The following is a 23,438-nucleotide window of genomic DNA, read 5'->3' on the forward strand; positions in this document are numbered from 1 at the left end:
TTATGTGCAAACCGGAGTGCCACAGGGTGGCCAGGAGCATTGTCTACGATCGGCAACACTTTAAAGTCAAGTCCTTTCTCTTCAAGTTACCACTTGACCTCTGGAATGAAACACTTGTGGAACCAATCCAGAAATAATGCTGCCGTCACCCAAGCCTTTTTATTTGATTGCCCGAACGCAGGCAGAAGATTTTTGTTTTTGCCTTTTAGGGATTTGCAGCCCTGTAGCGCAAGCCCGGCTTTATTAAATGCCCAGCTGCATTGCCACAAAACAACCCAGTCACACGGTCTTTAGCTGCTTTGAAGCCAGGGGCTTGTCTTTCTGATTTCGAAATATAAGTGCGGGTGGGCATTTTTTTTTTCCAGAAGAGCCCAGTCTCGTCAGCATTAAAAAATTGTTCCGGAAGATAGCCCTTTTCTTCTATGGTTTTCTTTAATTGTTTGGGGTAGGCTTTTGCTGCCTCTTCATTGACAGATGCATCTTCACCAGTAGTCTGCACATTTTTGAGGTTGAAGCGGTTCCTAAAACTGTTAAGCCAACCTTGGCTGGCTTTGAATTCCTTCTCATCAGAAGGCTGCCTCTCTTCGGTAGGAGGTTTGAACAGCGCACAGAGGCTAAGAGCCTTTTCTCGCAACGTGTTGCCATCAATAGGCACATGTTTACAGTTCATTTCTTCCAGCCATAAGTTTAATGCCTTTTCAGTCTTCACTGAAGTCTTATCATGCATCTGGCTCATCACCATAGCAGTTATTGAAGCACTTGATGTCACGGCTTGACAAATTTCTCTCTCTCTAATCTTGATGGCACAGATGCTAGATTCATTGTGGCCATATTTACGTGCTATGTTGGAGACAGACACACTGTTTCTCAATAAGTCCAACACAGCCAATTTTTCCTCCAGCGTTGGAACAGATCGCGGTTTCTTTGGTTGAGCACCAGATGAAGTAGTTGGCTTGCGTTTAGGGGCCATGTTGTACAAAAAATACATATCTTTAAACACTAGAATCACACTCAGTGTGGCGAGATGCTCACACTAGGAGAGGCACGCGGGAACTGAGACCGACTGAGGGAACAGCAGATTCACGTCTCCCATCTTACGCTCACTCCGGGGCATACGCTCATTGGGTGGAATTGCCCACACTATTTACAGGTATCTTGTTATGGTGTTTTTTGCCGAGAGTATATAGTTGAATTTGCATAGGTTAAATGTGCGTATGATGCAACTCGCCTGTACCCTGGGCCAAATAGAAACATCTTGTACTGGAAATGATTCCCAGCTACTATAAATCAAAGGTACTTGGAGTGATTGTAATTAACAGAAATATAAAATACACATCCTTTACATAGAGAATGATTGTAATTAACAGAAATATAAAAATACACATCCTTTAGCTAGAGAGTTGTGAACCAATCCATGAGCAACAGTGAAGGGATTTATGGAGGCCAAAGTCAACACCTGGAAATAAAGCCTCTGAGCATACTTATTCAAGTTCCTTAATCTAGTATCCAATTAAACCCCCACATCCTTCTTTTGAACCAAAAAATAAAAGGAATAAAAGCCCTGACCCCTTAAGTCGGGAATCTCCTCGACTGCTCCTAACAGAAGCAACTTTTCCACTTCAAGAAGAATCGCCTCATGAGAGGCGGGGGTCCCTAAAGAGGGAGAAGTAGGAGAGATCAAGGGGCAGTTATTTGAACTGCATGGCATACCAGGGGTAGTCAATAGACAGCCTGTCGGCCAAATCCGGACTGCCAGATGCCCCAATTAGGATACACCAATGAAATCCATCTTCCTGGAGCCAAAAGCGAACACTGAATCTGATCCTGGCCCTGTAGCACAGGAATTCGACAGGATCAGACAACTGCAAATCATGAAGTACGGCACCAGTGATGGTGGCCAAATTATCTCTCGACTGCTCCACCAGAGTCAGGGCAGCTGGAGCCAAGTGCATGACCCTTGGTTCAAACATATGTAGCCTTGGGGCTTGACTTAGGGGGCATCCAGTCCTAACATAGGGTGTGGATTCTTGGAACCCTTCAGTCCTTTGGAACTGCTGGAAACCAAGACTGGCCTCTTAGACCTTGCATCTGAGGACTGTTCAGATCCAGAGGGTCTGGCCTTGAGAGCTTCCTTGAGAAGGAGGAGCTGTAGGCAAGTCTCTGGGACTAAAAGGTCCAGCAGATCAAACACCTAGAAAAAGAATGAGTTTCTCTCAGGCACTTGAGGCCCTGAACATAGTCATCAGATGCTAGGAAGACAGCCGGGCAGGAAATGCAGCTTTTGAAACCCAGGTTCTTCTGTTTCTTCAATTCTGCCATAATGCAGAACTGGAAAGAATCACCAACTAACTACATACCAACAACTAACACTAATTACCTCAAGAAAAAAGGCTCTGGTTCCAGAAAGACCAGACAGCTTCACATCTATCCAGGCATGTGGAAGGATCTGAGGTGGTGAGGTTGCTCCACCTCCTATATAAAAAAAAAATAAAAAATTGGAGATATACCAATCTCCTAGAACTGGAAGGGACCTCGAAAGGTCATCGAGTCCAGCCCCCTGCCTTCACTATCTAATATAGCCTTGGCTTACTATGTCCTGATGCTGAGGGGAGCAGGAAAGGTCAGAAGAGCGATCTAACGGATGCTGCTATTAGAAGGTTTTACTGTAAAGCACCACAAGGTGGCACAGTACCCATAAATGGGAATACACAGAGCCACATGAAAAATAGTAAAAAAAGAAATAAAAATTGATAACTGGAATAATGAAGTAAAACTTTTCAGTTATAACCATTTACAAATACTTACTTCAATACATAGGCACCAGATATGTGAGCAATGTAAAGGCAGATATAGTATAGCTGTCTTGGTATATCTTCCTAAAATTAAAAGAAAAAAACTTAAAGTTAAATTTTAGCTAACCTGCTTTAAAACCCACCATACTGAAATGTGTCAACCTTCCTTATCTTCCTCACTGCTGTACTTCTCTCTGTAAGGCAAAGGAATTCTATTTGAAGTATGCACCCCATGTAAGTTTCCCACCAAGATTACATTACCAAATAAATCAAGCAATTCAAAATGTATTTTTAAAATAAAGTAGCGAAGGTTTCAATTCATACCTTTCGAATCTTTTGAAAGTACAATTCTGGGAGTGCATGAAGCCAATAGGCAATCTGGCAGACATAGAAGAATTTTACCTGAAAACTAAACAACAATTTAGAAGGGAAGAAGTTTAGGACATTAACTATTTAGGTTTTTAAAGGTTACAATATTTTACCTCATTCCCTCAAAATAAGAAATGCTGACCTACAATATGCTATACTATATATAAAAGGAATTGCAAACAAACTGCTTTATCAGCTACTATAAAGTCAAGAAGTAATTTCGTGAATAAGTGTTTACAAATTCCCTTCCTGTTTCCAAGTTCTAGATCACCCTTTGGACCATTTTTTTGTTTTTGTTTGGGGAGTGGAGGAACACCCACCTACCCACCAAGTTCCTTCAGTGGAAGACAGGTAGGTTTAGTAATACTGAGTCAGGCAATAATCATCTAAACACTCCTGCATATGCTTAACTTTACACTCATTGAACTGTGTGTGGCTACTAATATGGTAAAGTTAAACACTGGTACAAGCATTTACAGGATGGGAGCTGTAGCGAGTCGGTGTGGCTCCCCTCCTGCCCAGCAGACGGAGCGCCTAGCCAGAAGCCTGAGGGGGCGGGGCCAAGGAGCATTGAGCCCGCCCCTCCAAGGGTCAGCCGGCGACCCGCAAGTATAAAGGCCGGCCGGCAGAGCTCAGTAAGGCACCAGCCGCCGCAGGGAGCAGACATGCCGCAGGGAGCTCAAGACTGGGAAACCTCCAGGACCCAGGGCAGCCACCCAGACTGGCCGGAGCTTCCCTGTGCCCGTTACCTGGAGGAACCCCTGGAGCTTCCCCGTGCCCACTACCCGGAAGAACCCCCGGAGCTTCCCCGCGCCCACTACCCGGAGGAGCCCCCGGAGCTTCCCCGTGCCTTCTACCTGGAGGAGCTGCTGGAGCCTCCCCGCCCCTGCTGCTACCCGGAGGAGCCGCCCGAGCACGCCTGGCCGGACTTCCCCGAGGAACTGCCGGACCTGCCACCAAGCCCTGGCTGCAAGGAGCCCATGCTGGTGGACTGGCCGGGGACCGATGCCACGGACCAGGTAGGCCCTGAGGGGGAGACCAGAAGTAGCCTGGGGGTAGCCGACCCCAGTCAGGCTGCAGACACACCCAAACCGATGTCAGTGTGTTGCGGTCAGGATCCCACTGACCGTCAGCGGTGACAGGCTGGGACGCAGTGGAGTGGGTGGGCCTGCGTCCCCCCTGCCACCCCACTCGCGGGTGGCAGACTCCCCCTCACCCAACGCTCAGGCGTAAGAGCCCGAGCCTAGGTACTGATTGTTTGCTCAGCCCTGAGCCAAAAGGGTCTGAGCCTGGTGACTCTGTGTTTGGTGCCCCACCCGAACCTAGGGCTGGGCCCCTTTAAACTGTACCGTTGCTCGGCCCTGAAGCAGAGGGCCTGAGCCCCCCTTTGACTCTGTATTATTGCCCAGCCCTGAAGCAGAGGGCCTGGGCCCCTTTGACTCCGTGGTTGCTCAGCCCTGCCGAAGGGGCCTGAGCTCCTTAGGCTCTACCTTGTTGCCCAGGTCCGGGCCAGAGTGCCCACGCCTTGGGACTTCTGTGTTTGTCGCCCAGGACCGCCAGGGGACCAGACGGCGTGTAGCGAGCCGGTATGGCTCCCCTCCGCCCCTCGGAGAGGGTCGAGCCCTGGTCACATACCAGTACACGAGCCTAAATTCTCTCTCTCTCGCTCTCTCTCTCAAGGAATACAGAACAAAGGACTTCCAGCTATTGGTCACTAATACAAATGAAAACTGTCTACACTGTTTGGATTACCATTACAAAGTTCTGGTAGCCAACTGTCAAACACCTAGAAAAAGAGAATAAAACACTTACAGCATGTGAAAATGGGGATAGTCTTTCCATAACAAGGTAGGGTTTGTCATGAATTCTTCCTGGGGAAAAAAAAGTTGTCGTTTAAGAACTTTCATAATATTTCAGATGTGTATTTTTAAAACAAATACAGATAGCAATTTGACTTACTTACTGCAGTCAAAATACTTGCTCCCCAGGCAAATGAAAACAAATAGAAAAATGCTAGCTGCCCCGATTCATTGAATTTGCTGTGCTTCGTTTTTGACAAATGGAGACGTCTATTAATTTTCTGAAAACAAGAAACACATTTTGGGATATAAAAACAGATCAACGTTTTACTTTAATCATTATTGGTAGAGAAAAAAGGCAAGCTACTTGGCACTTAGCCCTCAATTAAGTAGTCGTTACCTCCAAGATCTTCCATTCCTCAAGTTAGGCTCTGATCCTGAAAAATATTACATGCATGCTTAACTTTACTTGTGTGAGAAGTCATACTGAAGCCAATATGAGAAGTGCTCATGTATTTAAATTTAGTCATGTTTTTTTTTTTTCCCAGGATCAGAGCCTTATTACTTAGTTAGGGTCTGATGCTGCAGGTGTCATCCTAAGGCTGAATTGACAAGGCCCTTTGTATTCATATTTCCAGGTAATGGAGCTCTAGCATGCATATACAACAGTGAAAATACTGGAACCTTAAGCAAGTCACAAATTTGAGAAGTTATTTGACAAAGAGGCAAAAAATAAAAGCCCAGACGTTTACAGTCAGAATCTAACTCTGCAGATTTACGGCAGTTCCAGGGGAATGTCAATGGTCACCATTAAAGACTGAGGTTAAAAAAAATTGCATAGAAAACAAAAGTGAAAAAATTCACTAGTTAAAGAAATTCTTAAATTCTGCTTTTTTTTTTCCTTTTTTTCTTTTTTTACTAGCTTTAGATAAAAGAGAGAGTGGAAAGTACATTTAGATATTATTCATATTAAATCAAAACATTTCCTATAAAGCAACAATGGAGGAAAGGGGGACAGCAATTTTTTTTTGTTTTATTTAAATATTTTTTCAACTGACTTCCAATTTAAAACTTTAGGGACGTGAAGGTTCGATGTAGTGGGCACAATACTGTTTTTTCCATCCACTTATTAATGGAGAATACTAGAAGAGTCAGAGAAACTGTGATTAAATATTACTTCATTAAATATATTGTTATATGTACACATTTCCAGAGTCCAATAATATTTATATCGAATGACAAAGGAACCACCAGCATCTAATGTGTAAATATACCTACATGATTTTATTTTATTTTGCAACACACAAGTGGTGGTGTTATCTTATATAAGACTAGCAGAAGAAACATGTAACAAACAGCCTAAATAAATAAAGAATGTACATAAGTAAATTACATCCCCATAGTTAACTTACATCTAGTACGTATTCTTGGATCACAGCATGCAGAATAATGGCTATAAGCATATAGAAGAAAATGGTGGCAATGTCTTTTGGACCATATTCATAGAAATGAATGGGTTCACTCTTGTCATCTGAAAACAAAGTTTTAATTATTACAAAAATATCTATTTGAATAGAACGTGTTTACTTATGAAACGTTCTGTGAAACAGAGAAAGGATAAATACCTTACCTACTTGTTCTCTGGCACATAGGATACTTGCATCTTTGGCAAATGAATTCTGATCCCCCCTCAAATAATTTGGAGTATTCCCCACCCCAAATACAAACAAAACTATAATTGTAAGACTGGAAGGGAAATGCTGTGGGTAGTACCATTGTGCGTCAGCCTCTATCAGTTCTTTCTGGCCTAGACCACAGAAAATATAGAGACCCAGAGAATTCCATCTCAAGAAGCGTAGCTGTATGGAGAAAGGATATTACCGTCAATGTATGGATCTATGTAGCTCAGCTTCATGGATCAATTATAAATAACTAATTTACCCTCTCTCTAAAAAGGGCATCTTACATATCAACTGAAATTTAAAAACCTGTTCCATACTTTCCCCACCAATACCCAACAACCCTCCAAGTTCACACCCAGGCTCCTTCCCAGCAATTAACTTCCCTCTCCCTCAGTTTCTCCATTACCCCTAACTCCCCCAAGTCTTTGCACTGCTTCTGAGGGGTGCAGGAAATATGGTACTGTATTGTAGTTTAAATGAATTATTACTCAGTTATGTATTAATATACCTAGTAAGGAATCTATTTGTCAAAAAACATTTCCTGAATCTTTTTTGTTGTCTGTATTGTTACAGACATACTTGTTGACAGGTATTTTGAAATAAATGACCAAAAATAATTGAAACTGGTGTGATTATATTGTGTTATTTTGACAAATAAAATATGCAGAATTTTAAAATATTGTGCGCAGAATTTTTAGGCACAGAATTCCCTCAGGAGTAAGTTTAGTGAGAAAATAAAGCAGAATCCCATTGCTTACAGCAGAGCATATTTAGCTTTTTTTTTCCTTTTGGGGAGGGAAAGAGAGCATCCGCTACAGTGGTTCTCAAACTTTTGTACTGGTGACCCCTTTCACATACCAAGCCTCTGAGTGCGACCATCCCTTACAAATTAGAAACACTTTTCATATATTTAATACCATTATAAATGCTGGAGGCAAAGTGGGGTTTGGGTTGGAGGCTAACGGCTCGTGACTCCCCCCCATGTAATAACCTCGTGACCCCGAGGGGTCCTGATGCCCAGTTTGAGAACCCCTGGCCTACATATTCCATATCCTTCACTGCTTGCAAACAATGTCTGAACAAATTAGCAGGGGGTTTCTGCTAATCAGTGAAGCAAGGTGGGTGAGGTAATCTCTTTTATTGGACCATCTTCTGCTGGTGAAAGAGATAAGCTTTCAAGCTATACAGAGCTCTTCTTCAGGTAACTTGAAAGCTTTTCTCTCACCACAGAAGTTGGTCCAATAAAAGATATTACCTACCTAGTCTCTAACATCCTGGGACCAACACAGCAAACAATGAGTGAAGCAGTCATTTTCCAAGCCAACAACACTACTGAAATAGTGGGGCTGTCATCACTCAGAGCTACCATTTCAGGTCATATGCTAAACGCTGGAGGGCCAACCTGTACCATTTACTTTTGGGAGATAATCTTTACAACTACAAAGGCACTTCATTTTTAAAAGTGAGATCTTAAAACTGAATCTGATGGAGGAATGGATTTTAACATGAAGGGGGATGTGGCCCACAGGCCAAGTGTCTTGGCCAAAGTTGTGATTTTGGACAAAGGTTTCAAAAGAATAAGTTAGGTACACATGTGAGGTGCAAAGTGAAGTTTGCTCCTAAAAATTTATCTCTTGTTTACAATGACTCACTAGCTGGTTGTGGATGTTTTTGTGATTATTTAAAATGTGAATTTATCCAATCTCTCTCTTACTCTCCAGTACTGTTTTTTTTAAGCAATACATTTGAAAATATAATAATTTTGTAATACGGAATGTTCACATTAGCATTTTAAAATAAGCTAGAGAAATATTCAATTACAAGCATAAAGGCTTTTGTCCAAAAAGATGAGCATAGTTTTTTTTTTCCCTAGACTGGGAATATTTTGTTTCTCTGTAAAAACAGCCAATTTAGTAAACACAATACGAAAACATTGCATAAAGAAATATTGAATTCACAGGGAGGGTGAAGAGAACCCTTTTTATTTAGGTTTTATTTTTTTTTATTTTTTTATTTTATTATTTTTATTTTAGCGCCTGTGCTAAAAGAGGTCCTTTCAGCACAGGCGCTGACTTTTGAAAGTCCCACGGGGTGCTTGACCTCCACCTCCACTCCACCCCTTCCCCCAAGTCTCCACCCCTGCCCCACCTCTTCCCATCCTTGCTCCACCACTCCACTTCTACCCACCCAGTTCTGCCTCCTCCCCTGAGCACACGGCATCCTTGCTCCTTTCCCTTCCCCCCTAGAGCCTCTTGCCTGCATAGCCCGAAACAGCAGATTGTGGCGGGAGGGAGTTGATCCACAGAGCCTGCCAGCGGGAAGGAGGCGCTGTGGGGGAAGCTGATCGGTTTCAGATAAAGTGGTTCAGTGATTTCTGAGAATGAGATTAGGGAAGTACACGATTTGGCTAAAATTAAAAAAATCTTATAACCATTTTGTTGAGAAGCTCTAGTGTCTCGATGCATTGAAGATGTGGGTGCAGACATGTATTCAACTCAGCTGTGCACACACCCAAGTCAGAGACATTTGCCTAGCAGCACCTGTAGAGATGGTGCTCACCCCCTCCCCTCATAACCCCTCTCATGGCTCCATAAGGGCAGCGCCTCTCTGACCCCCTGCAGTTCCTTTGAACTGAAATCCCAAGCTGGAGACTCCGATGTGCAGGGGCAGAGGGTGGGTCATGCAATACATATCTACACCCACATCTTGAAGAGCAACAGTTACAATACAGGTAAGCAACTGTCTCTTCTTCGAGTGGTTGCAGAGTTGTATTCCACTCAAGTGACTCACAAGCAGTTCCAGCAAGAGGTGGGCTCAGAGTCTTTAAACAGTTAGTGCACAGAAGTGCATTCCCAAAATTTACATCCAATCTTGATGACGTGGTGATAGTGAAATGCCTAGCAAATGTATCCACAGAAGACCATTCAGCTCTGCAGATATCCACATCACTAAGCAACGGAGCAGATGTCGACTAAGCTCTGGTTCAATGATCCTCCAATGATTGTAGAGCCTAGAGGTGTCATCTGAGACACTACATAAACCGTGGTAATACAGAGAGTAATCCCCTTGGAAATGGTCTGCATGGAAACTAGTTGCCCCTTCATTTGCTCAGCATAGGACACAAAGATTCAAGATGATAAACGAAATGGCTTATTTCTCTCTAAATAAAACGCTAAGCACCACCTGACATCTAAGTTATGTAGATGCTGCTCCTTTGCACTTGAATGTGGTTTGGGAAAAAATATAGGTAAGTAAATAACCTGATTAAAGTGAAACACAGATACCACTTCAGAAAAAAAAAATTGTGTGTTGTCTTAACCACCACCTTGTCCTTGAAGAACTTAGTGGACAGAGGATCTGCCATTAAGAACTGCAACTCACTAACTCTTCCTGCAGATGTTATAACCACAAGGAAGGCCATTTTCTGGGAGAGGAGAGCATGTGAACATGTTGCTACTGACTTAAATAGTGGACCCATCAGCACTGCCAGGACTGTATTAAGGTCCCACAATGGTACTGTTTCTTTCACAGGTGGAAAAAGATGGATAATACCCTTAAAAAAAAATCTCACCATCACAGGGTGTGAGAATATCATCTTCACTTGAAAAGGAGACTGGAAAGATGAAATCACCACCAAGTGAACCTTCAGGCAGCTCAGTGAGAGACCCGAAGATTTCAAAAGTAGCAAATAATCCTAAAAGTGTCCTGCATTTGCACTAATGTGGGCTGAATTTCTTTGGATGTTGCCCAAATCAAAAACCGTTTTCCACTTAGACAAATAGGTGGACTTTGTGGCTGGTTTTCTACTACTAAGCAGAATCTCTAACTACATCCGAGCATTGCTCCTTCCCTTCATCTAGCTAGGCAGCCTCCACGCATTAAGGTGCAGACTACTCAATGCTGCATAAACATCCTGGCCATGATGTTGAGTGAAAGTTTTGAGAGGTCAAACTGACAGAGAGGGGAGATCAGAAAACCAACATTGCCTCAGCCACGCTGTCACAAATGAAAATTAGTTTGGAGTAATCCAATATGAGCATGAGGATAACCTGAGGAAACAGAGGGACGGGGAGGCAGGCATACATCACGTTCCCTTCCCAGTTCTGATGAAAGGCATTGATAAAAAGTCCCTGGACTGTGTCCCTCTCAAGAACAGAATTTATGCCATTTTCTGTTGTCCTTTGTCACAAAGTCTGTGAAAGGGCTCCCCATTGCTAGAAAATGGACCTCAGCATACTGTTCTTTAGGGACCCCTCATGGCTGTTTGAAGAAGACTTGCCGAGGTAATCAGGTAGTTAGTTCTGAGTGCCTGGTAAGCACGCCACTTTGGATACAATACCTTCCTCAATGCAGAGGTGCCAGAACTTTATTGCTGGTTGGAGTATGCACCTGCCTACTTGTTCACATTATACATTGCAGTGGTATAATCTGAGAATACAAATCTCTGTCCTCCGGATGGGATCCCAAATAGCCTGTCAGATATTCTATATTGCTCAAAGTTCCAGCAAGTTGATGTGACAAAACTTCTTTTGGCCACAAACTCTGAATTTTTAACATTCCTAGATGCACTACTCAACTTACTGTGGTGGCGTCGCTAACTACTGTCTTGATCAGTGAAGGCAGATAAAGGAGACCCTTGACACACACTGTTGTATTCCATTCACCATTGTAAAGAGCACAGTGTCTCTGGGGGCACCTGGACAAGGATGTCCAGTGGCTGGCAACTCAGGCAATTGACTAACTTTAGCCACCACTGAACAAGACGAGGGTGTGGGCGTGAGCTCTCATGTTGCACTATGTACATGCATGAAGCCATATGGCCCAGTGACCTCAGGCATACTTGGATCGTGCTGAGAGGGTGCAAACTGCAGATCCTGACAAAGGTGCTGAATTGCCTGGAACCATTTGGATGGAAGAAACGCCCTCAAATTCATAGACTCCATCAGGGCTCTAATGAACTTGATTTTTTTAATTGACTTCAAAGCTGATTTACTCCTGTTTAAGATCAGATTCCACGGATTGAAAAGGTTGAGTGTGAACCTGAGATGATTGGGGACCTGGTCCCTGGATGAGCCTCTCAGTAGTCAATCATCCAGGTATAATCATGAACTCCCCTCCTCCTGAGAGAGCTGCCACCACAGCCATGCATTTGGTAAAGATGTGCAGGGCTGAAGACAAGCTGAAGGAGAGAACTGCATAATGATAGTGATGGCCAGTGATGAGGAATATGAGGAACTTCCTATGGTCTGGGAAGATTGCCACATGACAGCAAGCATCATGGAGATTAACAGCAGCAAATCAGTCACTGTGATTCAGAGTGGGAAGAATGGCATCCAGGGTAATCATGCAGAATCTCATGTACTTGCTTATGTTTGTGGAGAGCATGGAGATTGAGGATAGGTGACGGTCTCATTCCTCCCTTGAATCTGGGGGATCAGGAAGTACTGGGAATAAAACTCCTTCCACAAAAATAAGGAACCTCCTCTATAGCACCTAGAGTACACAAGGTTTGTACCTGCTGTAACAGCAGTGACTCATGATAGGGGTCCCCCAAGAGGGACAGGAGAATTGGAGGGTGAAATGTATAGGAACTAATGGCATAACCCAATCCCACAGTGTTTAAGACCCATCTGTCCATATTTGTTGATTCCCAAGTGAGATAGCCTATCCCCAAATATCTGGAGCACGGGTATGACATGGACAACTGTGGTGCTGCTCTTGAATGCCACTCAAATAGATTGTCTAGCTGAAGAAGGAAGAGGACAGGCCAGTTGACTAAAACTAGACTGGGAAGGTTTCCTCCTCCATGATTTGTGCCCCCTTCTAAGGAAATCTGGCTGCCTCATGGAGTAGGAAGACTGATGGAAATACTCCTCCTCCACCCCTCTCTCTCTCTCTGAAAGTAAACAGCAGCTGTTTTTTTCTCACAGACCAGATAAGCAGCCGCTCCCGAAACAGACCCCCACACCCCACCCCCATGGCACCGCCTCTCTTCAAGCAAACATTACCTGTGGGCATTCCAAAGGGAGCCCCCCCTGCCTGCCTCTACTCATTCAAAGCAAACAGTATCTGTGTTTGTTTTTTTGATAAACAGCTCCCAGAGCTCACAACAAAACAAAGAGAGGAACAAGAGAGGAAGCTTCACTTAAAAGGATTATGGGGAGTTTCCGGAGGTCAATCACTGCGTAATAAGGTTACTCCCCGTTTACACTGGAGCACCAGCGTCTCAGCCACTCCGCAGCAGCTGTTAATCCTCTCAGGGAGGTGGAGAACCTGCAGCGCTGTAGCCACGGAGATACAGCACTGTATGTGCCTTGCCAGTGTGGATGGGGAGTGAGTTACAGCGCTGTGGGCAGCTTTATTGCAATGTAACTCTCAAGTGTAGCCAAGGCTTAAGTGCTGCAACTCTAACTGTGGGCAGTGAGAAGGAACTGAGAGGGGGTCAGGCAGCACCATCCTTATATAGCCATGGGAGGGATTATGAAGGGAGGAGCACAAGTGCTGCCCCTACTGATACTGGTAGGCAAAATTCTCCAACTATGATGTGTTAGGCACACATGCACCCGAGCGGAATAAATGTCTTCAACCATTCAAAGAACACTGTCTTGCCTGTGCTCTCAATGCTTCTGTTACTGGCTCCCAGGCAGCATGGAGGAAAAGGAGGAAGTCTAACAAGAATGCAGAAGGGTGAGAAAGGAATGTTGGGGTGGGAATGGGAGCATGGGGGTGGAAAGAGGAGTACAGAGGTCTATAACTCTAAAAAAACCCACTCCTCTTCAGAATGAGCTAATGTACTCAATGCTTTTTTTGCCTCTGTCTTCACGAACAAGATCAGCTCCCAGACTAGTGCACTGGGCAGCACAGCATGGGGAGGAGGTGACCAGACCTCTGTGGAGAAAGAAGTGGTTCGGGACTATTTAGAAAAGTTGGACAAGCACAAGTCCATGGGGCTGGATGTACTGCATCCGACGGTGCTAAAGGAGTTCGTGGATGTGACTGCAGAGCCATTGGCCATTATCTTTGAAAACTTATGGCAATCAGGGGAAGTCCCGGATGACTGGAAAAAGGCTAATGTAGTGCCCATCTTTAAAAAAGGGAAAGAAGAAGATCCGGGGAACTACAGGCCAGTCGGTCTCACCTCAGTCCCTGGAAAAATCATGGAGCAGGTCCTCAAGGAATCAATTCTGAAGCACTTAGAGGAGAGGAAAGTGATCAGGAATAGTCAGCATGGATTCACGAAGGGCAAGTCATGCCTGACTAACCTAATTGCCTTCTATGACAAGATAACTGGCTCTGTGGATGAGGGGAAAGCAGTGGACGTGTTATTCCTTGACTTTAGCAAAACTTTTGATATGGTCTCCCACAGTATTCTTGCCAGCAAGTTAAAGACGTATGGTCTGGATGAATGGACTCCAAGGTGGATAGAAAGCTGGCTAGATCATCAGGCTCAACAGGTAGTGATCAATGGCTTCGTGTCTAGTTGGCAGCCTCAAGCGGAGTGCCCCAAGGGTTGGTCCTGGAGTCAGTTTTGTTCAATATTTTCATTAATGATCTGGAGGATGGCATGGACTGCAACCTCAGCAAGTTTGCAGATGACACTAAAATGGGAGGAGTGGCAGATATGCTGGAGGGTAGGGATAGGGATAGGATACAGAGGGACCTAGACAAATTAAGAGGATTGGGCCAAAAGAAATCGGATGAGGTTCAACAAGGACAAGTGCAGAGTCCTGCACTTAGGACAGAAGAATCCCATGCACTGCTACAGACTAGGGACCGAATGGCTAGGCAGCAGTTCTGCAGAAAAGGACCTAGGGGTTACAGTGGACGAGAAGCTGGATATGAGTCGACTGTGTGCCTTTGTTGCTAAGAAGGCTAATGGCATTTTGGGCTGTATAAGTAGGGGCACTGCCAGCAGATTGAGGGACGTGATCATTCCCCTCTATTCGACATTGGTGAGGCCTCATCTGGAGTACTGTGTCCAGTTTTGGGCCCCATACTACAAGAAGGATGTGGAAAAATTGGAAAGAGTCCAGCAGAGGTCAACAAAAATGATTAGGGGGCTGGAGAACATGACTTCTGAGGAGAGGCTGAGGGAACTGGGATTGTTTAGTCTGCAGAAGAAAAGAATGAGGAGGGATTTGATAGCTTCTTTCAACTACCTGAAAGGGGGTTCCAAAGAGGATGGATCTAGACTGTTCTCAGTGGTACCAGATGACAGAACAAGGAGTAATGGTCTCAAGTTGCAGTGGGGGAGGTTTAGGTTGGATATTAGGAAAAACTTTTTCACTAGGAGGGTGGTGAAACACTGGAATGGGTTACCTAGGAAGGTGGTGGAATCTCCTTCCTTAGTGGTTTTTAAGGTCAGGCTTGACAAAGCCCTGGCTGGGATGATTTAGTTGGGGATTGGTACTGCTTTGAGCAGGGGGTCGGACTAGATGACTTCCTGAGGTCCCTTCCAACCCTGAGATTCTATGAATATGGAATTAAACCCAAGACTTGAGTCTCTATGTTCCTCTGCTCTTTGCCCCATTGATAAACTGTGTGTCTCATCCTCTGTTAGCGGCTGGTCCACATGGAGATAACAGCCTCTTACTGCTACCAGTTACTCTGTTATTTCGAGTAGTGGACATCTGTACTGTGGTTGTAAATGTCTGAGCCTTGCTGGTGACAAACTAGGGTCAAATTCTGCTTTTTCAGTGTTGTGGGGTTGTTGGATTATTTTATTTATTTATTACACACAAAAGACACTATGCTGAAGGAATGTTAAGATTGCAAAGTTAAGTACTGAAGAGTTACAAAGTGTCAGAATTAAGGGTGCCTATAAAACCTTAATTCAACCTCCTGCTGTATATACATTATAATATAGTCTTTAATTACATGACCATATGCTATTTTTTCCCCACAGCACGTCTGCCTCTGTCAGTGCAGAGGAAGGACAGTGCTCTAGGAATGAATCAGAGTTGTACAGTGTATGAGGCTGTTGTCGGTAGGACTGCTACCTCATTTGTTGCAGGAGTTGGAAGATGTGAAGTGTCTCATAGATATAGAGAGAGGAAAATGTGATTACAACTACAAAAATTGGTAACGAAACTCAAGGGAAGGTGTAGTTCCTGAAGTTATTTTATTTTTTAAATATATATTGATTAGATTTCAAGTCAATACTGTCATTTTAAAATAAATGTATCTGATGGGACATAAAGTGAGAAGTACGTGAGTCAGACCTTTGATATCTTACGCCATTATTTAGCATCTATCTATTTTAGATAGTTATCCATGAAGTAATGTCTGGTATTTTTAAAGACAAAAATAAATTAATCCATTTAAGAACATAAGACAATGTGTGATTAAAAATAAAAAACATTTAGGAAACCACGTTCAGAGTTACAAAATATTCTACCTGGTATGAAAAGCACCAAGTTATAAAAAGAAAGTGGAAGGCATACCATGCCTAATCAAGTCAAGCTTTGGTGCAATAGCAGTATTAACTATAGCCAAAAAATCAAAGTGGTAATTGCTTATCACTAGTGAAGACTTGGAAGCTTAGGTGTTATAATGGTGAGAACATTAGAAATTCCCAAGACAAACAGAAATAAGAAAGATTCTCTGATATACAAGTGAAATGAATTAGAGATAAGAACATTATTATTTATAAATGGAGAACTTTTTATAATTGGGTTGTTATGCTATATAGAAATAGACGGTGGATTTGGTTTATTCTTACCAGTGGTGTAGGTAACGTTGTACTGCACAGTAATAAAGATGATGACATACTTGGCTGTGACCTGAAATTTAAAAGAGAGAGAGAAAAAAAAAATAGAAAAATTGGCTACATTAAATATTCAAAGTTTTAAACACACACTAAACTACAAGCATAGTAATTCAAGAGCCCCTAAACACTCCTTTTCAGATGAAGTCTATGAAGAATATGAAATCAATTAAAATCAATTTTGAGGGAACACGGTTACTTTAATGGAAACAGTTATTACTATTTAAATATATTTATGAAGCAGAAACCCTTAATATATAAAGTGAAAGTAACTGGAACTTGGCAAGGAAAGTGGAAATGGGTCCCACTCAGCCAGTCTTGGTTAAAGACTATACTACACGCTGATAGTTGATACCATCCACCATTTATGATTTCACACACCCACATCCACTTTTCAAATAAATCATTTAACATGTGTGTCTATGCTGTATGGAGCTATGACTTTACTTCTGTGCAGGTGGTCAGACTAGATCATCATGATAGTGCCTTCTGGCATTAAAGTCTATGAGTCTATTTTAGCTTAAGGCTCAATGTCATCCTTGTCACACCACTTTACAAAATATTTTAAATGTTGTTTTCAGCACAGAACAGAAGGTACAGAAATTAAAATGACTTTCATTTTCGCCAAAAGTAAAAAAGATTCTTTAAATCCCATTTAACGTTAGTCAAATGAGTAAGTCGAGCAGACTTTTAAAACTAGATTTTTATACCATGCCCATCACTGCAGCATCCAAGTACCTAGGCCTCCCATAGCAAATAGATCTATCTGAATGTATGCATTCAAATTTCCAGGACATAAAGCCAGAGATGGGTACCCAGGAATCACTTATAAATTTTAATGAGAGAGAAGCTCACATACTGTTGTAACATGCACAAAGTGTAATCCACTGTACACTCTCTTTTAAACTGACCAGCATTGGAAAGATTTATAAGGAAATATGAGTCATACCAGAAAAAGCTTTTCCCCAGGTATTATGAAATCTCTAATTTCTAGTAACATGGCTATAAGGATGCACAGAAATATGTAATTATGTAAAATATACACAAACTCAACTAGCATTGAGGAAGCTGAAACAAATTTTTTAAAAAGTAAACATCCAAATTTAACTAATGGGTCACAAACTGCACATCAATCCCTTGTATGAATAATTAAGTTATACTGTTTGGGGTACATACATGTGAACCTCCTATGCCAGAAGGCCTATAACGTCAAGGAATTCTCTTTTAAAAACAGTTCTCAATGGGAAAAAGGAGTTCTGTCTTTTTTGCTTGTGAAATGACAGCTTGACTTGTCTCCCTGTTGTGGGAATGGCAGCCAAGTGTCTGCTCCCAAGACAAGAAAGAATATAATGCCATGTAGCTGCAAGTGCCAACAATACCAAACGAAAAGGGAAGAGGCTAGTAGAGCCCTCCCATGCCCCTTAGCAGATGTCCCGATTTTATAGGGACAGTCCCGATTTTGGGGTCTTTTTCTTATATAGGCTCCTATTACCTCCTATCCCCGTCCCAATTTTTCATATTTGCTGTCTGATCACCCTATCCTAAGTGAGCCAGGCTTGGGCCATGACCAAAACACCATCTGTTCCAGATCACCACATAGGCAGTCACACTGTAATTCCCAGAGGGTGGTACCTCCCTTCCACCCTCAGCAACACCAGGAGGCAACTCCTTTACAGCCAGAGGGAATACTGAAGATGTCAGAAGTTCTGACATTTGCATGTGGTTCTCTGGGGTTGGCATACTGACTGTTGGGTGGGAGAGAAGTCTGGGCACTGGGCTGGGAGCAGTGTGATGGTGCTGATGTGGCTCATCTTTCACAACCCCAATTGTAGAAGCATAACTTATGGAGGCACCAGTTATAACTCCATAGTTAAGGCTCTTCATTATTGGCATTTACCAATTTCCCCCCAAAAATTCCTTGTTTTTTGGAAAAAATAACATTTGGGTTTTACCAATTTTCACCCAAATGTTGGCCTTTTCACAACCCAAGATAAAAACAATTTTTTAAACAGGGAAAGCAAATAGGTTGCGCTGAATGGCTAGCAGAATCAGGAAGGGTCTCTGTATGCCAGAGGGTGTCAGTATTTACAGGCTGCAGCCTTCCGTTTCTCTGTGGACTTTGGCCCTCCAGTGTGCCCTCAACCCCCATTTGCTTTCTCTGCTTAGTGGTAGCACGAGATGAATAGGGAGCCTTGTCCCAGCAGCAAAGATCACAGGCTTGCAGGGAATGGAAGGCTGCATTCTGTGAGTACTGCCCCACTACTGGACAAATCCCCCTGCGGCCTCGTTTGCTTCCTCAGTACAGAGGGAATAAAGAAGGCAGGGAGCTAGGTCTCAGCAGTCAAGACACCTCTGACCACTGCGGGGTGGGGGGAGGCTTCTTTAACTGCCACTTGGCCTTCATTTTCAGTTTTTACCAATTTTCCCCCAGTTTTTAAATAAAACCCAATAAATTCCTGGGAAATAATTAAAAACCAATAACAAAGAGCCGTATCCATAGTTGAGAGTGTTAAGTTTTGCACTTAATGCATGGATTCAGCCTTTTAGGTATGAGTGTGTGAGATATGGCTTATCCTTCTCAAAGCTATAGCACTTAAGAGTGAAATCCACAAAGCAAAAGCAACTTAGGCTCCTGACTTCAATGGAAGTTAGGATCCTAAGTTGTTTTGTGGGTTCAACTCTTAAGGCCTGTCTACACTTTGAAGTACTACAGTGTGTGACAAAGTTCCTCCTCTGCCTTGGTGGGTTCTGCACTTTCTGGCCAATTTGTTCGCCTCAGAGGTTCACGGCAGTCCTCAGTTTGGCTCCTTCTGTTAGTGGCACTAACCTGCCATTCACTTGGCTAACCTCATCACTGGCCAGCATTGGGAAAAGGAGAACAATCCCTGCAGTCTCTGCTGGCCCACTTAATGGGTTGGGGGACAGGCCAGAGAACTTCCCCTCTGGTGGGACCCACAGTCCAGATCAACTCCTCTTATATCAAATAGGGAGTTGAGGGGATGGGGGGAACCCAGGCCCGCCCTCTACTCCAGGTTCCAGCCCAGGGCCCTGTGGATTGCAGTTGTCTATAGTGTCTCCTGTAACAGCGGCATGACAGCTACAACTCCCTGGGCTACTTCCCCACAGCCTCCTCCAAACACCTTCTTTATCCTCACCACAGGACCTTCCTCCTGATGTCTGGTAATGCTTGTACTTTGCAGTCCCCCAGCAGTACACCTACTCACTCTCAGCTTCTTGCACCTCTTACTCCCAGCTCCTCACACACACCTCTCACTGACTGAAGTGAGGTCCTTTTTAAACCAGGTGCCCTGATTAGCCTGCCTGTCTTAATTGATTCTAGCAGCTTCTTAATTGGCTCCAGGTGTCCTAATTATCCTGTCTGCCTTAATTTGTTCCAGCAAGTTACTGATTGTTCTGGAATTGCCTGTTACCTTACCCAGGGAAAAGAGCCCTGCTTAACCTGGGGCTAATATATCTGCCTTCTATCACTCTCCTGTAGCCAGGGCTGGCTTCAGGCACCAGCGTAGGAAGCAGGTGCTTGAGGTGGACAATTCAAAGGGGCGGCACTCCGTCCGGTGTTGGGGCAACATGTCCGGGTCTTCGGAGGCAATTCAGCAGCGGGTCTCTCATCCCCTCTATTCCCCTTTGAGCCACCCCCAAATTGCCGCCAAAGGGGAAGAGAGGGAGGACCCACCGCTGAAGTGCCACCAAAGAAGCGGCGCGATTGAGCTGCTGCCAAAGTGCTGCCGCTCGTCTTTTTTTTTTTTTTTGCCAGCAGAAAAGCTGGAGTCGGCCCTGCCTGTAGCCATCTGGCCTGACCCTGTCACAAGTGGCGCTACTATAGCGCTTCAGTAAAGACACTACCTATGCCAACAGGAGGACTTCTCCGGTCAGCGTAGGTAATCCACCTCCCCAAGAGGCGGTAGCTAGGTCCCGTCAACCTACTGCTGTCTAAGCCAGAGGTTAAGTCAGTTTAACTGCATTGCTCAGGGGTGTGGATTTTTCACATCCCTGAGTGGCATAGTTATAGTGATCTAATTTCTTAATGTAGACCAGGCCTTGATCTTTTTGTACAGAAAAAAAAATTGTCTGAGAACTTACAAGTAAATTGGTTAGAATTAAAGTTTTCAAATGGATTCCTTAAGAAATTTAGCACCATCTGCCAAACCATTCCACACCCACAGCCCCTGCAAAATGATTTAATTGCAGGTACTGTCTATTTACACTAACAACTGTTCAGTAATGAAATTTTGGGTAGATCTGGTGAAATGTATAGTTTTTTAAAGGATTTAGGAATAGCAGTCATTTTTTTCCTTGTTTGTAACTAGAAGTTTTTCCTTCAACAGGAACTGAAGAATAGTGTTCTTGAGAAAGCCTCAGAGAATTTACCTCTTTCAAAATGGCTGCCATCTCATACTGTCCGCAAAAGAGACTGAGGCCACAGGCTTTCCTTAGTAAAGATGTCAACTGACTATTTATCTACTCTTTTTTGCCTTCTGACTTCATAAGAGAATTCTATCTTCTCTGAATGTAACCTGTCTTCACTCTTTGCCCTTCAGGCAAAAGATTGTCTTTTTCTTTCTTTGCAGCATACCCCGCACAATAGGACTGCTGTCCTCCTAATTTGAACCTTCATAATATAAATATTTACTACTGTTAAGTGCAGCCAGTGTCCTCAGCTCCATTACGAACAAATGGTGATGGAAGGTATAAGTTTCTCTGAAGGAGATTTTATGTGCCAGCCTATGTTGAAGGATAAAACTTTTGGTTATAAAGAATATTGGCAAAAAAGGAGAAAAACAAACAAAAAACCTCCACACTTTAATTTTAAAAGTTTCTTTAAAAAAACAAACAAACAAAACAACTTGCTGCACCATATCTACACAAACAGGCGGAGTAGGAGCAGGAAACTGGGGTGTGTGCACACAGGGAAGTGTAATGAAGGATGTTGACAGCAGGAGTGAGTGAGGGAAGAAAAGAATGGTTACTTACCCTACGGAAATTGTGGGTTTTTGAGACATTATAGTTAGTATGGATCCCACTGAAAGTGTCCATGTGCCTAGTGTGTGAGATCAGATATTTTTCAATAGCAATGTCTGTCAAGGCCACACATGCAGCCTGTGCCTCCCCATACTTCTGTATGAGGGCATAAAAGGCTGCGACCCTCCTTCAGTACCCTTATAATTCAAAGCCCATGTTGCAAAGAACTTCAAAAAGCAGGGGGAAGGGGGGGGTCATGGGAGCCACATTGACTACATCATCTCAAAAAACAAAACAAACAAAAACTCATCACACAGTTACCACAGAGAAGTAACTTCATTCTTCTTTTTGTGTCAGTTTGGATCCCACAGTAGGTGACTGGTAAGCAGTATCCCCCCCGGATGCTGGAAATGAGGACATCAGTCAAATAATAATTGGAGTTGTTCTAAATCTGGCATCAGACAACCACTGTATCAAGGGCATAATGACAAGTCAGTGGGCTATTCCCTGTTGCTGCTTCACATATATCTTAGATATTGGCATATTTCTGAAGCAGGCTGAAGATGATTCAAGTGCCATGGAGCAGTCTGCTCCAACATTTGATGAAGAATATCAATATGTTGAATGCAAGACTAAGTACAACTGTATTGGCGCATAACCTGCTGATATTGTTGCAAGATGAATTTTGCAAGAACTAAATGCTTATAGTTGAGGATCTGTGGTATGAGAGTCTCAACTGGGTCCAGATTATGTCAGCCTATCAATATGAAGAACCATTTCCATTTGAAGTAGTTTTTCCTACTAGTGGCTTTCTGCTCAGTATGTGGTTTCCTTGCACTTGTCGAGAAGAGTCTTTGTCAGCCATGCTCATCCAGGCTGCCAGCTCAATAACTGCAGATTTGTGTGCAATATCTGGCCGTGGTTCTGTGAAAACATGTCCGGGCAAATCAGAAGATAGATGGGAGACCAAACTGACACGTGCAAGAGATCTGATCGCCACAATTGCCTCAGCCAACAGGAAGCTGTCAGAATCAGTATGGTTTTGTCCCATCTGATTTTAGATATCTTGGAGGATCAGGAAAATCAAAGTTGTATAGGAAGGTTGGAGATCGTTGTTACAGAAAGGCATCTGGTAACTATCCTGGGCTTGTGCCTCCTCTGGAACAGATCTATTGAGGGAATTTCCCATTGGCACAATATTGGCTCTATGATGGATGTCTGCAGCGAGTGCTCATGGTTGGTTGCCGCGTGCCTGCTTGGGAAGCATGCCAGATTGTTGATAGTACCTGGAAGATGTAAGGCCAGTGAGGCTACCCTATGGTGACATCAGGGCCATGATTTGAAGGCTTCCTGGCACAGAAGGGATGATCATGCATCTCCCTGCTTATTGATGTAATGTATTGTGGACATGTGATCTGTCAACATCTGCACCATAGAGCCCTTCAGGACAGACAGCAATGCAGGACAGACAGTCAGATGGCCCTGTGCTTCAGAACATTCAAATGCAGTTTCAAATCATCCTGGAACTAGATGCCCTTCATCTGTAGATGGTCCAGGTGGGCACCCGTACCTGCCCCAATGCACCCATGAGGAGAGTCACAGAAGGGGGTCAACCACAAGATAACCCTATTTCATAAATTCTTTGGGTCCAGCCACCAAGCGAATTATTGCAGGACCTGGGGTGGAACCCTGACTCATTTGATCTCATGATGCTTGGACCAGGAGTACACAGATCTCAAGCAACAAGAGGGAACTGAGGGAGGGTTGGCATTGCCCCATCCTTTATGCCCACGTACTAGAACATGAGGCGACACAAAGGCATTTTTGCGGCCAGGATAGACATTGCTTTCCAAAAATATCCGGTCACACATGACTGAGATTCCATGTGCTCCTTAAGTGGGATTCACACTGACAGCTACTTAGAGAAGAACTTAAATGTACGACTCTGGTTTCTTAATGTTTCTCTGGTGACACAAAGCAGCTGTAAACCCAGTTTAAACTAGCACTTATGCTCTGGCAGTCTGGCACTGCCCCAGAGTGGTGCAAAGCA

The 23,438-nt window shown here is 43.6% G+C and overlaps 1 protein-coding gene across 3 annotated transcripts in view; it reads right to left on the reverse strand.

The window, feature by feature from the left end:
• Positions 1 to 23,438, reverse strand: part of LOC123348533 (translocating chain-associated membrane protein 1-like) — a 57,981-nt gene that overhangs the window by 19,831 nt on the left and 14,712 nt on the right. For all 3 annotated transcript variants that reach the window (XM_044986044.1, XM_044986043.1, XM_044986045.1), the window contains exons 2-7: positions 16,364 to 16,424; positions 6,373 to 6,491; positions 5,125 to 5,241; positions 4,974 to 5,032; positions 3,117 to 3,201; positions 2,806 to 2,876 (exon numbers count right to left, since the gene is read on the reverse strand). In XM_044986044.1, coding sequence (XP_044841979.1) covers positions 2,806 to 2,876; positions 3,117 to 3,201; positions 4,974 to 5,032; positions 5,125 to 5,241; positions 6,373 to 6,491; positions 16,364 to 16,424 — 512 coding nt within the window. The remainder of the gene's footprint in view (positions 1 to 2,805; positions 2,877 to 3,116; positions 3,202 to 4,973; positions 5,033 to 5,124; positions 5,242 to 6,372; positions 6,492 to 16,363; positions 16,425 to 23,438) is intronic.

Source organism: Mauremys mutica, chromosome 13 (genome assembly GCF_020497125.1).
Source record: "Mauremys mutica isolate MM-2020 ecotype Southern chromosome 13, ASM2049712v1, whole genome shotgun sequence".
Taxonomy (NCBI): Eukaryota; Metazoa; Chordata; order Testudines; family Geoemydidae; genus Mauremys; species Mauremys mutica.